This window comes from Babylonia areolata, chromosome 9 (genome assembly GCF_041734735.1).
Source record: "Babylonia areolata isolate BAREFJ2019XMU chromosome 9, ASM4173473v1, whole genome shotgun sequence".
NCBI lineage: Eukaryota > Metazoa > Mollusca > Gastropoda > Neogastropoda > Buccinidae > Babylonia > Babylonia areolata.
Window position 1 is genome coordinate 11,637,105 of NC_134884.1, and position 14,239 is coordinate 11,651,343.

Below are 14,239 nucleotides of genomic sequence, written 5' to 3' on the forward strand. Positions count from 1 at the left end.
GGACTGAGGGAAACTGGACAAAGTGTACCTGGTCAGAAAGGGGAAGGGGAGGGAGATTGAGGGGGCATGTCCTTATTGTGTTTGAGGGGATCAATGTGGAGCCAACAAACAACATTCAGCCAGTTATTGCCGACTTCACTGGTGACAGTGGACTGAAAAAAGAAGCGCACAACACAGACTGTAATGAATTTTTGACTCACTTGTGTAAACAAAGTGAGTCTATGTTTTAACCCAGTGTTCGGTTTTCTGTGTGTGTGTGTGTGTGTGTGGTAAACTTTAACATTGCCATTTTCTCTGCAAATACTTTGTCAGTTGACACCAAAGTTGGAATAAAAATAGGAAAAATTCAGTTCTTTCCAGTCATCTTGTTTAAAACAATATTGCACCTCTGGGATGGGCACAAAAAAATAAAAAAAATAAAAAAAGAAGCCAAATTATATGCAAACTGAATTTACTGGGGTTTTTGTTTGTTTTGTTTTTTTGTTTGTTTTTTATTTTTTATTCTCTAAACTTGGCACTTTGATCTGATGTTCTGACACAACACCAAGAGCAGTCATTTTTATCATTTTTTGTTCAAACAGGAACTTCTTTTGCTAAGCATGGAAGTTATATTAATTTTGCATGTCTTTGGTGCAGATTGTAAAAAAGGGAAATTAATCTGTAATAAATGCAAGGGGGGGTTAATTTGCTGTGAACTGATCTTTCTCATCTTAAACATTACATTTTGAAATTATACTCAATACATAAAAAGCTTGTGTGTTTTTACTCTCAGTGTACAGGGCTTTCACTATGTTCATTCACCCAAGTGGTCTTTTTCAGAAAATACTAAAATCAATACTACGAGTAAACTTTATAGATCTATTGGCTGAGCCCTGAAGGGCATGGGCAAAAATCAATTGCGTACACATATTTACACATATTCAAAACGTGTGCTCATATTCCTCACGAACGAAGGACGCCATTTTGTTCAAGTTGTTGATCTGCTCGTTCAGTCCTATATTCAATCAACAATACACAATAACATGTGATGGAAAGTTGGAGAAGGAGACCATTAAATATTTATCAATGAGAAAGATTTGTGAATGCCTCATCACTTACTGGATTATGCTCCAAACTGCCATAAAAATATCAACAAAATCAGTTGGAATTCACAGTTAAAAATATTAAACCATGAGAGTTAATACCCTTGATGAAACTAAAAATTTCTAATCTTGACTTTTCTCAAAATGAAGCCCTTTTCACTTCATATGACGTTTAGGGAGTACTTGTACTTGGCTCTACATGTTATAAGTTTAACAAAATACTAAATTTTCATATCAACTTTAAAACTATAAAACTAGAATGAACATAAAAGAGAAATTTAATCGACCGTGTCGTACTACATTCCCAGCGGGTGCAAGTAAACTTGTACATCTATCTAGATCCAGAGAAAACGGCTAAATGTTGCAGTGTGATTGCCGCGATAGCCACGTGGCCTTTACCGCAGACTTAAAAAGAATTTTTAATTGCCCTTAAAGATTTTTTGAAAGCCCAAGATACACCAGAATAATATGATTTAAACAGCGTTCTCACTGTGAATATCGCAATCAATTTATCACCCTTAAAAAAAGCATGTTTAAATTAAAAATTTTAGAATGTCAGTTAAGGAGCCACGATAGTGTAATGGGTAAGACAGTTTCTTCTCACCCGAAAACGTGGGGTTCGAATCTGCCGTAAGTACTTCTTTTTTTTTTTAACCCGAAGCTTTATAAAATAACAAATACAGAACACATTTTAACGATTAGATTAAAAAATAAAAATAAAAATTAAGTGTATTACAAGTGAGTCTTGAAGGCCTTGCCTCTCTTGTTCTCTTTTTGTAGATGATAATCTAAATAAAAAAAATTGTTGAGGAAACCAATTCATATGCACAGCAGCAATCCAACAGATAAGGTAAATCCAGGCAGGCAGACAAAAGTACTCCAGACTATCAGCATAGACAGATACAAATGTGTTTGAAATGAAACAGTTCTTGGGTATGATTTTACCTTTGAGCACGATAATTTAAAAAAAAAAAAAAAAATGATTTGACTGAAAGGACAGGACAATCACATCTATGTTATCACTTAAAGTAGTCACAATGAGTTGTGTATATGTCTCTTTTTCAATTTTTTATTGTGGTTGTTCTAGTATAACTTCTATGAACAGTTATTATCCATTTGTCCAGAAAATGATATTACTTTGCAAATGACCAGACAGATGTTTGTAATCAATAAGGTGAAAATCTGACAAAAAAAACTAAACACTGATTTCAAAACAATTATTTGTCTATGGAAAAACATGTGTTTTGTATTATTTATTCATTTACTATTCAGTAAACATATACTTTCATGGGTCTCTCTCCAATAACAAAGCGCACATAATTTTTTGAAAATATATACCCATTATTTGTGAAAAAACCCTGGCACTTAAATCTTATTTCCCAGGCAGCAAAAGGGTTAAAAGGCAAATGCATTGTCTAGTGTGCAGTGAAACAGAATGACTGCTTTTGCTTCATGCACTGGTCAGTCATAGCAAAGTATGTGTGATTAAGGGTGAATGTTTTGTCCATGGGCAAGGCTGGGTCGCGCCTACTGCTCTGGTCAGCGATGGTAGAGTATGTGTAATTACAAGGCAAATGTGCAGTGTTGTTTTTATTTCTTAGGACTTAATAAGTAAAGGATATGTCCTTTGCTCCTTTTGAGTAAAACCGGGTACAAAATAACATAAAATAATGAAAAATATTTATTCACTGATGCTTAGAAAAAAGAAAGAAAAAACAGAAAGAAAAATATAAGTTACTAGGAAAAACAGAATGATTACACAATCCATTTATCCTAGCTATAATAAAGATACTCCTGTCATGTTTGAGTGTAGGACAACTGAAGGTATATTTTCAACACTTGCAATAAATCTATTTACCTGGTAATATGTATTTAAAAATTCTCAAGACATTTTGTTTGATTCTTTTCATTTCATGCAATGTATTGAATACAAAGCATCAAAGGTTCTAGTCATTCAAAAACACAATGACGTATAATCTAAATGCAGAAAATGATGTGACTTCTGGGGGAAAAATGTCAGACACACAAAGACAACAGAAACTGCAAATCACTGGAGAATTGGTGACACCTTGGTTGAAATTAATAGCAGATGCAGTCCTGGACTGGATTATGGACAAATCACATGTAAGTTCATAAACAAATATACGAGTACAAATGTCAACCTATACATCCCTTCATCCTGGCATCAAGCCCATTAAAATAAAATATTTTCAAGGAACAATGCAAATCTTAATTGATATATAAAAGTCAATAAATGTAACATTTTTTATTTCCACTGCACTTTTTCAAGTGATCCCAGTGATTTGCTAATAGTTTAGTGCTGCTCATTTCAAATATGTTCACCACTGCTATATAATGAAAGCATGCAACTGACCTGATCATAATATATATATTAAAAAAAAAAAAAAAAAATACTATAACCGTTCAGATATCCCAGTTCTCAAATGCTGCGATATGCTAGGGCCAGGTTTTTGCGCTTGGCTTCTCGATGCTGGGCTTGCACAGTCAAGAAGTGTTGTAACAGCTCTTTGAACTGGATCTTGGCTACCATTGGGCGATCTTCTGCTCTTGTTCTTTTGGAGTTCCTGCACACAATTGATTGAAGGGAAATGATAGATTTTAATTCAGCACAGACAATGTCCAGTGATAAATATGGCCTATCTTGAATACTGAGAGCACACTGTTAGAGTTATATCCTTGTAACATTGTAAAGTATGGAGCCAAAAGGAGAAGCTCATTAAACTTGTGTTGCCTCTGATGCATCCTGTGTTCAGCATGGCAAGACATTTGAGAGCAAATGCAGAGGGCACTATTACGATGTCTGGCCTCTGCCACTGGCATCTCAGACTGGTTGGCTATGTAAGTAGATGGGGAAGGGATGTATCCCTCTACAACCAACTCAATAAAGTGCGTCAGGTGATTGAGGTCTATGCATCTGTTACAGAGACATTACAAAAAAATATATCTGATCTCAGCTGCCATTGATGTAGATGAGTGGCATATCATCACCCAGGACCATGCTCACTGGAAACCATACAAAAGTTGATCAAGCAAGCTGAAGTAGTCCACAAAACCGAGGGGGTTACCTCCCCCACTAACTCCCACTTCAGTATCACTGTTTTCAAAATTATATTTATACAGGGGCCTGCAGGGGTCTTCTAAGCATCATTTCAATGCATTGAGATGAACATTTGATCCTTTGGGAAGTCACACTGGTCAAGTTGTTTCTCCTACCCCCAAAATGCTGTTTTGCCAGGAATCACCTTTAAGTCGCAAAATCATGTGGCTTTTGTGGCTAACATTTACATATGTCATGTTCCCCTGCTTCAGAATACAACAAATACTGATTTGAAGAATTGTAATTCAAAATATATTGTGTATATCATGCAAATAAGCGACATTACTAAGGAAAATGAAGTTTACCCACTGAGCACCTACCACCTCCCCACTAACACTCACAGGAATAAAGCAGATATGTTTTGAATGTATTTAGAGTGTTCTGTGGTGATTTTACTATTGTTTTTCACACAAAGCTACATGATTTAGCATATTGAAGGTAATTGTGGGGCCAACCTGATGTTTACAAATGTAACTAGATTTTGTCCAACACTCCTATCCTCAAACAGCAGATATTTCAAGAATGTGATTATACTGGGGCAATAATTTTACAGTGTGTGTGCTTGCTGTTGATGATTGATTAGTGGACAGTTTTGGATATCATGATTCACATTTACATTTGTTTAGTGTATCTGTTAAAGTGGACCTGGTGATTGTAAAAGAAGATAGAAGAAATGGCGTCAAGAAAAGAGCAAACATGAAACAATCTCCAATCAGGGGTTGAGGAAGTCCCAGACTTCATTATAAATTTTAAATAATTGACGGGAGAGCCTTTTGTCTGTATTTCTAATACAAAAGGCTGCAGCTTCAGTTAGAGAATTTTCATTCATGACATAGTCGGTGACTGTTGGAACCTGCAGACTTCCTATATCGCATGGACATGTCTGCAAATAGAAAAGACATGTCTGACTATCGATCTTCATTGATGCTTTTGATATCTTTACTGGCCTGTATTGTGCCAGTTCATCAGCCTGATGGTGGACTGGAGAGTGACAGAAAACATCCACAGCTGTCTCAATTCCTCTGCACTCCATACTGATGATGTGTGATGGACTACAGGGGGGAGACCATTTTTTCACAGGGCACAGGGGAAAAATAATCAAAATGCTCAAAATGCTGAAAAAATTTGTTCATGAGTGTTCTCTTTCTTTTTTTCTTTTCTTTTTTAAATACTATTTATACAATATGAAGTTAACATGTGCAGGTGCCTGTGTTCAAATATAGCTTGTTCCACTGACTGAGAGCACATGCACTGCAAAACAATAGAAAGGCTAATCACAAACCAAGACTCTATACAGTACTGAGTTGATCCTTACTCACATGAGTGGTTCAGCAACTTGAGGTGCTGTCATACTGTAAAGCTGCCTACAAAAAATATGTGCAGCACACACAGAACGGAGTGAAAAGATGTGGACGGGCTTCAGCAGTGTCGATATGTTGTTTCCTCCTTAAAATATAGAAATTAAGAAAAATGCTAATTGTATTACATCCACTGACCTGACACAACAGAAAACACATCTACATTCACACATCATCCATCAGCATCAGTGTCAATGCTTTCTGAAATCTAGGCACTAGAACTGCTATAATTTACACAACAAGCCAACAAGCTGGAGCACAATTCTCACATGTCCCCCCTCTCCATCTCTCCCCCCCCCCCCCCCCCCTCTCATAATTCATCCTTCAGTGAAAGGAAGACCCTCATTTTGCCTCAAAACAATCTTCGCCAATGCAGGTTAACAATACTGCATCCCTATACTGCCTAGATTTGTATGTCAGGTCAGGTCATTAGATCTGCTACTGGTAACCTGTAATCCAGTACAACCTGTTCAGGGTCGGGTTGCCGACGACTAAACCGGCACTTCCACCGCTCCCTTCTGGGACTGGTGAGGCGGGTGGCTAGACACCCTTATGGAGATCCATAAAAGGGCGTCGGCTCAGGAGAGCCACCGACGGCCATCTAGCTCCACTGTGCTGTGTGCATGCCACACGCAGTTGGCCCCCGGGGTGTGTCTACCCATGCATGCGAAGTCTGGATCCGGCAGAATCTGCGGAAGAAACCTATCGGTTCAACGGAGAGGAAGGTGGTTACAGCAACGCACTGTGGAGTGCAGAGAGCAAGATGAGACACCGAAAGGATATCTTGGTCATCCACTGCATCCGTGCTCATCCTCCAGTCATCTCGACTTAGTCTTGCCACTGGAAATTGGTGGACCCGGACAAGAGAGTGAGGTCGACGTTGCGCAACTCCTCTTCACTTTAAACAAACTCATCGCGCAAGTCATCAGTCATCCAAAATGACCTTTCATCCTTCATCATTTCATCACCCCCAAGTCCTGTGGCGACAGGCGAGCGACGAAACGACAGGTGTGGGTACACTGGCAGTCGCAGCCGCAGACCTGCACGCAGGCGGCTCAGGCCATAGGGTCGTTCTTCGTCGACAGGAGCAGCGATGGAGCTCGGCAGCCGTCTGAGCGTCTGAGCAGCCCTCTTTAGGAATGCACTGCTCACCTCCCTGGCATGAGGAAGGGGCTAGAAAAGGTGCCCTAAAAATTGCCTGCTCCATATCACCCTGGCCAGCATACCGTGGCTGGTGGGGACCCTACATCAGCGGTCGAAACAAAGAGAAAGAAAAGAAAAAAACAAGGATCGTTCCTCTCACCATTGGTGCTTGGAACATAAGGACTCTCCTGGACAGAGATAACGTGGACAGACCCCAAAGGAGAACAGCACTAGTTGCATCCGAACTCGCCAGATACAACATCGACATCGCAGCCTTGAGTGAGACTCGGCTTGCAGGCGAAGGCGAGCTCTGTGAACGGGGATCTGGTTACACCTTCTTCTGGAGTGGACGAGGAAGCGAAGAGCGACGTGAGGCTGGCGTTGGTTTTGCAGTAAAAACAGCACTTGTCAGCAAGCTAGCTGGAATCCCAAAGGGAGTCAACGATAGGCTTATGACCATGAAACTCCCACTGGCATCTGGCCAGAAGCACCTCACCATTGTCAGTGCCTACGCCCCAACCATGACCAACCCGGATGAAGTGAAGGCGAAGTTCTACGAGGACCTTCACTCTGTCATTGCTGCTATCCCTAAAGCAGACAAGCTCATCATTCTTGGGGACTTCAATGCTAGAGTTGGCTCTGACTACATCTCCTGGGATGGAGTGATTGGAAAGCACGGTGTGGGCCACTGCAACCCAAATGGATTGCTTTTGCTTCAGACCTGTGCAGAGCACGAACTGCTGATAACCAACACAGTTTTCTGCCTCCCTACCCGTAACAGGACGTCATGGATGCACCCTCGCTCAAAGCATTGGCATCTCATCGATTATGTCATCGTCAGGAAAAGGGATAGGCAAGATGTACGTGTAACAAAGACCATGTGTGGCGCCGAGTGTTGGACAGACCATCGCCTTGTAGTCTCGAAGCTGAATATTCGAATCCAACCCAAGAGACGCCCCCAAGGCCAGAAGGCTCCAAAACGGCTCAACATCGCTAAGCTGAAAAGCATCACCATCAAACAGTCCTTTGTGGAGCTGCTGGAAGATCGTCTGGAATCCGCCTCTCTGGACAACCAGAATGTGGAGTCTGACTGGAGGACCCTGCGTGAGCTGATCTATAGTACAGCTTCAGAGACCCTGGGACCCATGACCAGAAAGCACAAAGACTGGTTTGATGAAAACTGTGATGAAATCAAGCAGCTTCTGGATGAGAAACGCCGTCTGCATCAAGCCCACCTGAGCAACCCAAAGTCCACATCAAAAAAGGATGCATACAATGCCATCCGCAGGACTGTTCAGCAAAAGTTACGCCAGATGCAGGATAAGTGGCTGAGTGACAAAGCTGATGAGATCCAGGGATATGCTGACAGGCACGATATGAAGAGGTTCTATGATGCCTTAAAAGAAGTCTACGGCCCCACATCCTCAGGGTCATCCCCCCTCCTCAGTGCAGATGGGAATACCTTGATCACCGAGAAGGAGAACATTCTCGAACGATGGGCTGAGCACTTCAACAGTGTCTTAAATCGCCCTTCCTCCATAAATGATGAAGCCATAGACCGTCTCCCACAAGTCCCCACCAACGAAGCACTGGACGATCCGCCAACACTTCTTGAGACCCAGAAAGCAATCCGTCTGCTATCCAGTGGCAAAGCACCTGGCTCAGACTCCATACCAGCAGAGGTCTACAAGGATGGAGGCACTGTGCTGACTGAGAAGCTCCATCAGCTGTACTCACTCATGTGGAAAGAAGAGACGATCCCCCAGGATTTCAAAGATGCATCTATCATTCACTTGTACAAGCGAAAGGGGAACCGGCAAGCCTGTGATAACCATCGGGGCATTTCCTTGCTCTCCATCGCAGGCAAGATACTTGCTAGGATCCTACTTAACCGCCTCACAGCACACCTTGACCAAGGTCATTTGCCTGAGAGCCAATGTGGATTCCGGAAAGAGCGCGGAACCACCGACATGGTGTTTGCTGCAAGGCAGCTGCAGGAGAAATGTCAGGAGCAAAATGCTGATCTGTTCTCCACCTATGTCGACCTCACTAAGGCCTTCGACACCGTGAGTAGAGAGGGACTGTGGAAGATCATGGCCAAGTACGGATGCCCTCGGAAATTTATTTCCTTGGTCAGCCAATTCCATGAAGGCATGCAGGCTCGAGTCCAGGACAATGGTGAAACATCTGCTCCTTTTGCTGTCACAAATGGTGTCAAGCAAGGCTGCGTCCTGGCTCCAACGCTGTTCAGCTTCATGTTCTCTGCAATGCTTGCTGATGCCTTCAGAGATGGCGATGTTGGAATCGGCCTAAAGTACCGAACAGATGGCAAGCTGTTTAACCTCAGAAGGCTTCAAGCAAAAACGAAGGTCATGACAGACATCATCAGAGACTTTTTGTTTGCTGATGATTGTGCCCTCAACACTGGATCTGAAGCTGACATGCAACTCAGCGTCGACAAGTTTGCCACTGCCAGCAGGAACTTCGGCCTTACCATCAGCACGAGGAAAACTGAAGTTCTCCATCAGCCAGCCCCAGGGAAGCCCTACATTGAGCCCAACATCACAGTCAACGGTCAGAGACTCAGTGCGGTGGAGCGGTTCACATACCTTGGCAGCACACTGTCACGAAATGCGACCATCGACGATGAAGAGAACGTCAGGATTGCAAGAGCAAGCGCAACTTTTGGTAGACTCAATGCAAATGTCTGGAACAGAAGAGGCATTAGTCTTGAGACCAAGCTAAAGGTCTACAGAGCAGTAGTTCTCCCCACACTACTGTACGCCTGCGAAACTTGGACAGTGTACCAACGACATGCCAAGAAGCTGAACCACTTCCACACAACATGCCTCAGGAAGCTACTGAACATCAAGTGGCAAGACAAGACCCCAGACACAGAGGTGCTCGCAAAAGCCACCCTTCCCAGCATCTTCACCATCCTGATGCAGTCCCAGCTTCGCTGGGCTGGACACGTGGCGCGCATGCCAGACCATCGGCTGCCCAAAAGGCTCTTCTATGGCGAGCTGCAACAAGGGAAGAGATCACACGGAGGTCAGAAGAAACGCTTCAGAGATACTCTGAAAGTCTCTCTGAAAGCGTTTGATATCAACCCTGACTCCTGGGAGGAATCTGCAGTGGACCGTGACAAATGGCGCGCTGATGTGCACAAAGGCGCCAGGTTGTGCGAGGCCAACAGGACTGCTGCAGCTGTTGAGAAGAGGCAGGCCAGAAAGTCACGGGCAAACAAACTCCCTGACAATGATATGCCTGTCTTTGTCTGCCCCAACTGTCAGCGAACATTTCGTGCGCAGATTGGACTATTCAGCCATCTGCGCACTCACAGATAGATTCATGAGCATCCTTCCCCCCACCCCACCACCATCCTCCCCCCATCCCCCATCTGGATGACAACGATGGTCATCACCGATCTCGATGGACACACCACCAGATTTGGTATTGAGACATGACATGACTTTGTAATTGTCTGACTGTCTTGTGAACTTCCTCCATCCAGTTTCTAAATTCTGAGAATGCTTATCTAGCTGCTCAGCATGGGTATGTTGGCACTTAACGCCTGGCCTAACAGTACCGGTTGGTTTTGATCATCTTTGTCCAACATGTTTGTTTCTCCACAATGACCTCTGGAACCCACTGATTTACACAATGTAAACCCTGCAGTATATCAAAATAAAAACAGCACAGGTACCATCTCTTCTGGAAAAGATAACACCAAGCACAAGCACCATTTGAAGAGAAGTTGAGAGAAAAGATCCCACTTTTGACACCAAGTTGTGTTTTTACAGAATTAAAAATGTAATCACTATGGATGAAGAACACAAAACCACTTTTAAGACAAGAGGCAAAGCCTTCAAGACTCACTTGTGTTTCGTGCTTTATCCAGTAAAGGAATCATGAGGAGAAGAAAAAAAAAGATGAAAAAGTGTTCTGTATTGAATATGATATATTAATTAAAAAAAAAAATTAAAAAAAGCTTTAGGGGAAAAAAGAAAAAAAAGGCAGAGCAGGATCGAACCATGCATTTTCAGTTCAGAAGCAAGCAGACTAATCCCCACTGCTGAGGTACATCTCATGCCATTTGCCAAAATTTAATATTCAAAGCAATATTGTTATTTTCTTCTTCGTGCGATAAATAGATGTGATTGTAGTGGACATCATAACACCGTTTAAATCATGTTTTTTGTGTGTCTGATCATATCTCGATTATTCTTTTATTTCAGCGGTAAAGGAGACGTTGCCCTCGCTACAAAAGAAGGCTCAAATCAAATATTTGTTTGAACATGAAAAACAACTGAACCGTCTCATATTGATTCAAATAATCATTCAATCTGAATCTAATAAAGACAGTACAAACAAAAAGCATACTCCATACATACCCTGTCACACTGAGAGAGGAGCTGAAGTTGAAATGGGGTATACATTCCAGGCGATAACGCAGAAGCTTGAAGGCCTCTGATTGAGGGAGCAGCATCAACAATCCATACAAACTCTTGATCAGATCTGCATTATTCTCAGCATCCAGAAGCTGCAGCCTTAAATCTGTGTAACACCAAACCAACAATAAGTTTTACTTATTTGGTTAATTTCACTTTTGACAGAATTTTTTTTTTTTTTTTTTTTTTTTTTTTTTTTTTTTACAAATTGACAAATGAATAGAAATGATGAAAAGTCTCAGTACATTGCCTCATCTGTGTACCCTCTACATACAAAAGGAAATTAAAGTGTTCTTGTTACTAATTGCTTGAGGACACTAACTCTAAAATTACATGCATCTAAATAATACTTTGGCTGGATAGATTTGACTCTACTTTTATCTGAAGGATGACAAGAAGAGAGAAACGAAATGAAACAAAACTGTTTATTCATGAGAGGCCACAGCCCCTTCTGAAGGGAATCCAAATACAAATATGACATTTATAACGAACAAAGGAATAAAGGAATTACAAGCAAAAATCTATTGATTTTTTCTGTAAAACATACAGACTTGCAGAGAGAAAAATAAAAAAAATATATGTGCATGTGCACTGTGGTGACACACTGTGCCCATGGAGAGCAGACCAAATTTCACACTGAGAAATCTATGACAAAAAGTGACTCAACACAATGCAAAACAAGACAATACAATATTCAGTGCCCTCCTTTCTTCTGATCTATTTATTTTTTCTGATATCAATCACTTCATTTCAGAAGAGGAGCAAATGACAGTAGGAGGATACCATATGACAATGGGTTTCTCCCCAGTGCATAACAAACAAGCAGAGTGACATTCAATTGTTTTTTCACTTCTGATTGTCACAGCCTCAGTGGGTAGAGTGTGGTGCTTGGCAGACTTAACCCATTCAGTGCCAGGGAATTTTGTAAGAAAAAAATCAATAAAATATATTAAATCTTTTTTTAAAAAGTGCTCCCCCCTTGTCAGGGAATTTTGAGGATTCTGAGGTAATGTATCTTTTAAAATGACATATAAAAAAACAACAACAAAAAACCAAACAAAATACAACTGGATATACCTGTAGAAGAAAATAAAACAGGTCATATGTTCATGTTAACAATCACAACGCTTGAAAACGTGTAAGTGAATAACTGTCCAAACAATGACAGACAAGAGTTCTGTCAAGATAAAAGTAAATCATGTTCTCAGAAATTGAGCAGTCAAGTTAGTTTGTTTTGTTTTGTTTACACCAAAGAGCATTCCCCATTTAGAGGAGTAAGTTCTTAAATGATACTGACTCCTTCCTGGCTGCAACTGAGCCAATAAAGTGTCTGTTGTGCATTTGGTTTGTTTGCTCTACAAAAGAGTCTGTCAACTGGCCAGTGACAAAAAGTGTGAAAAAGTAAAAACACAAGATTCCTGCCGATTGCCTGCCAGCCCTGGTTTTCATGAAAATCATGGATTATTGGCTGTTGTCCAGTTCCTGCTAGTTGAACACTGTGAAAGACAGTTCACTGAAGTCATGGCCATGACCCTTTCCCACACTCTCTCTCTGGTTTTCAACCCAATGTCTTACACCACTCCACTCTCCCCCCCCCCCCCCCCCCCCCTTCTCAAATTATGCGAAAGCACTCCACCCTTACTGTCAGTTGTCACCTGCTCAAAATTGTGGTCTGATTGGATAGATGGTCTGGACAAATCTTGGATCATTACTGGATCTTGGATTGTTACTGTCGTAGTCATCAACTTCAAGTTCAAACCAATCATCAGGCAAGATAGATATTACCATATATATAATCATCTGCACAACCTGCAAAGTTGTATAAATCCACTGACTGGGACCACCATCTTTGCTGGACAAAGTTTCCAATGCTCTTTTTGCATACCATCATGATACCAAGTTTGGTTGTCATAATGTTGCTTTTTGTAAAGGGAAGATTTCCTGTATGGTGTGGCTGTGTTACTGAATTCATTTGAACTCGATTTGTGGAGAAAGGCTAGTGGTGCATGTGTTTTTAGGCGCTGAGGTGAATATGTGTTCACAAGTTGATGTGTTGTGAAGTGCACCAAAATATTTGTCACTCTGCTCTGGGCACACAGTTGAATTGGTCACAGGAGTGACCTGGTGAAAAATAATAGACCTTGGGGTCTGAGAGTGTTGCGGAACACTTGCCATTCTGAGAGAGAATGTGAGTCTCAGTCTTGATGTTTGGACTGTGGAGCTTGAAGGGCGCTGATTTGAAGTAGTGGTGAGTTCAGTGGTTTCGAGATTGGTAATGAGAAATTTGTAGAGATCGTTTCTTCTTGATTTTATAAATTTCAGATTTTTTTCATCATTTATGTCTCTGACACTGGTTCAGTAAAGTAAGAATGGCAACGCAAGATGAAAGCTATGTGAGTACTACTTTTCCTAATTGTTCTATTTAACTAAAGTTAGGTTCTGAGGATGTTTTAGGATCCTCAGCACCTGTTATTGGATGAAGTGTTTGTTTGATGTATCACCCACCAAGAGATGTTTGGAAGCAACAAGTCATGAAAAGAAACAAATGAAATTATTAATGTTGTGATTTGGAAACTGTGGCAGGGAGGTAGAAGGAGACTATTGGTTGTGACTCCCTGGATTGGACTTTCATGTGATTCATCCCTGCAGGGGAACTGTGGACATAATTGTTTATTTTTCTTTGATTTATCAATAATCAGAAAGGAGTGTCTTTACATTGTCATGTTGTTTATCCCTGGGTAAGAGTGAAGTCAGAATGCGAACGTTGTGTGCGAGTCTATCTGTTGTGTGAGCTTGAGTAAATGCGGCAGTGTGACACATAGGGTGCAAACCCACTTTTACTGTGTGCTCAACTAAGTCTAGTTAGTGAAACATTATTGAAAAGAAAGGGGTTCTCCACATTACATATGCTCCTTTCATTAGTATGTTTCTAATCCAGACACATTAAACTAACCTTTCAGATTCTGTTTGTATTTGTTGTACCGAACTCTGATGATGGAAAAATCGGAAAAGATGCAGGGCATCAGTGGACGTCTTACAGGCACAATGGCAACATGTTGAGTAGGACATCAACTGACATCTTACATG

The 14,239-nt window shown here is 41.3% G+C and overlaps 1 protein-coding gene across 1 annotated transcript in view; it reads right to left on the minus strand.

Moving 5' to 3' along the window:
* Nucleotides 1-365: 365 nt before the first annotated feature.
* Nucleotides 366-14,239, minus strand: part of LOC143286056 (protein VAC14 homolog) — a 193,488-nt gene continuing 179,614 nt past the window's right edge. The window contains exons 15-16 of the mRNA XM_076593599.1: nucleotides 11,096-11,258; nucleotides 366-3,667 (exon numbers count right to left, since the gene is read on the minus strand). Of these exons, the coding sequence (XP_076449714.1) occupies nucleotides 3,523-3,667; nucleotides 11,096-11,258 (308 nt within the window). The 3' untranslated portion in view covers nucleotides 366-3,522. The remainder of the gene's footprint in view (nucleotides 3,668-11,095; nucleotides 11,259-14,239) is intronic.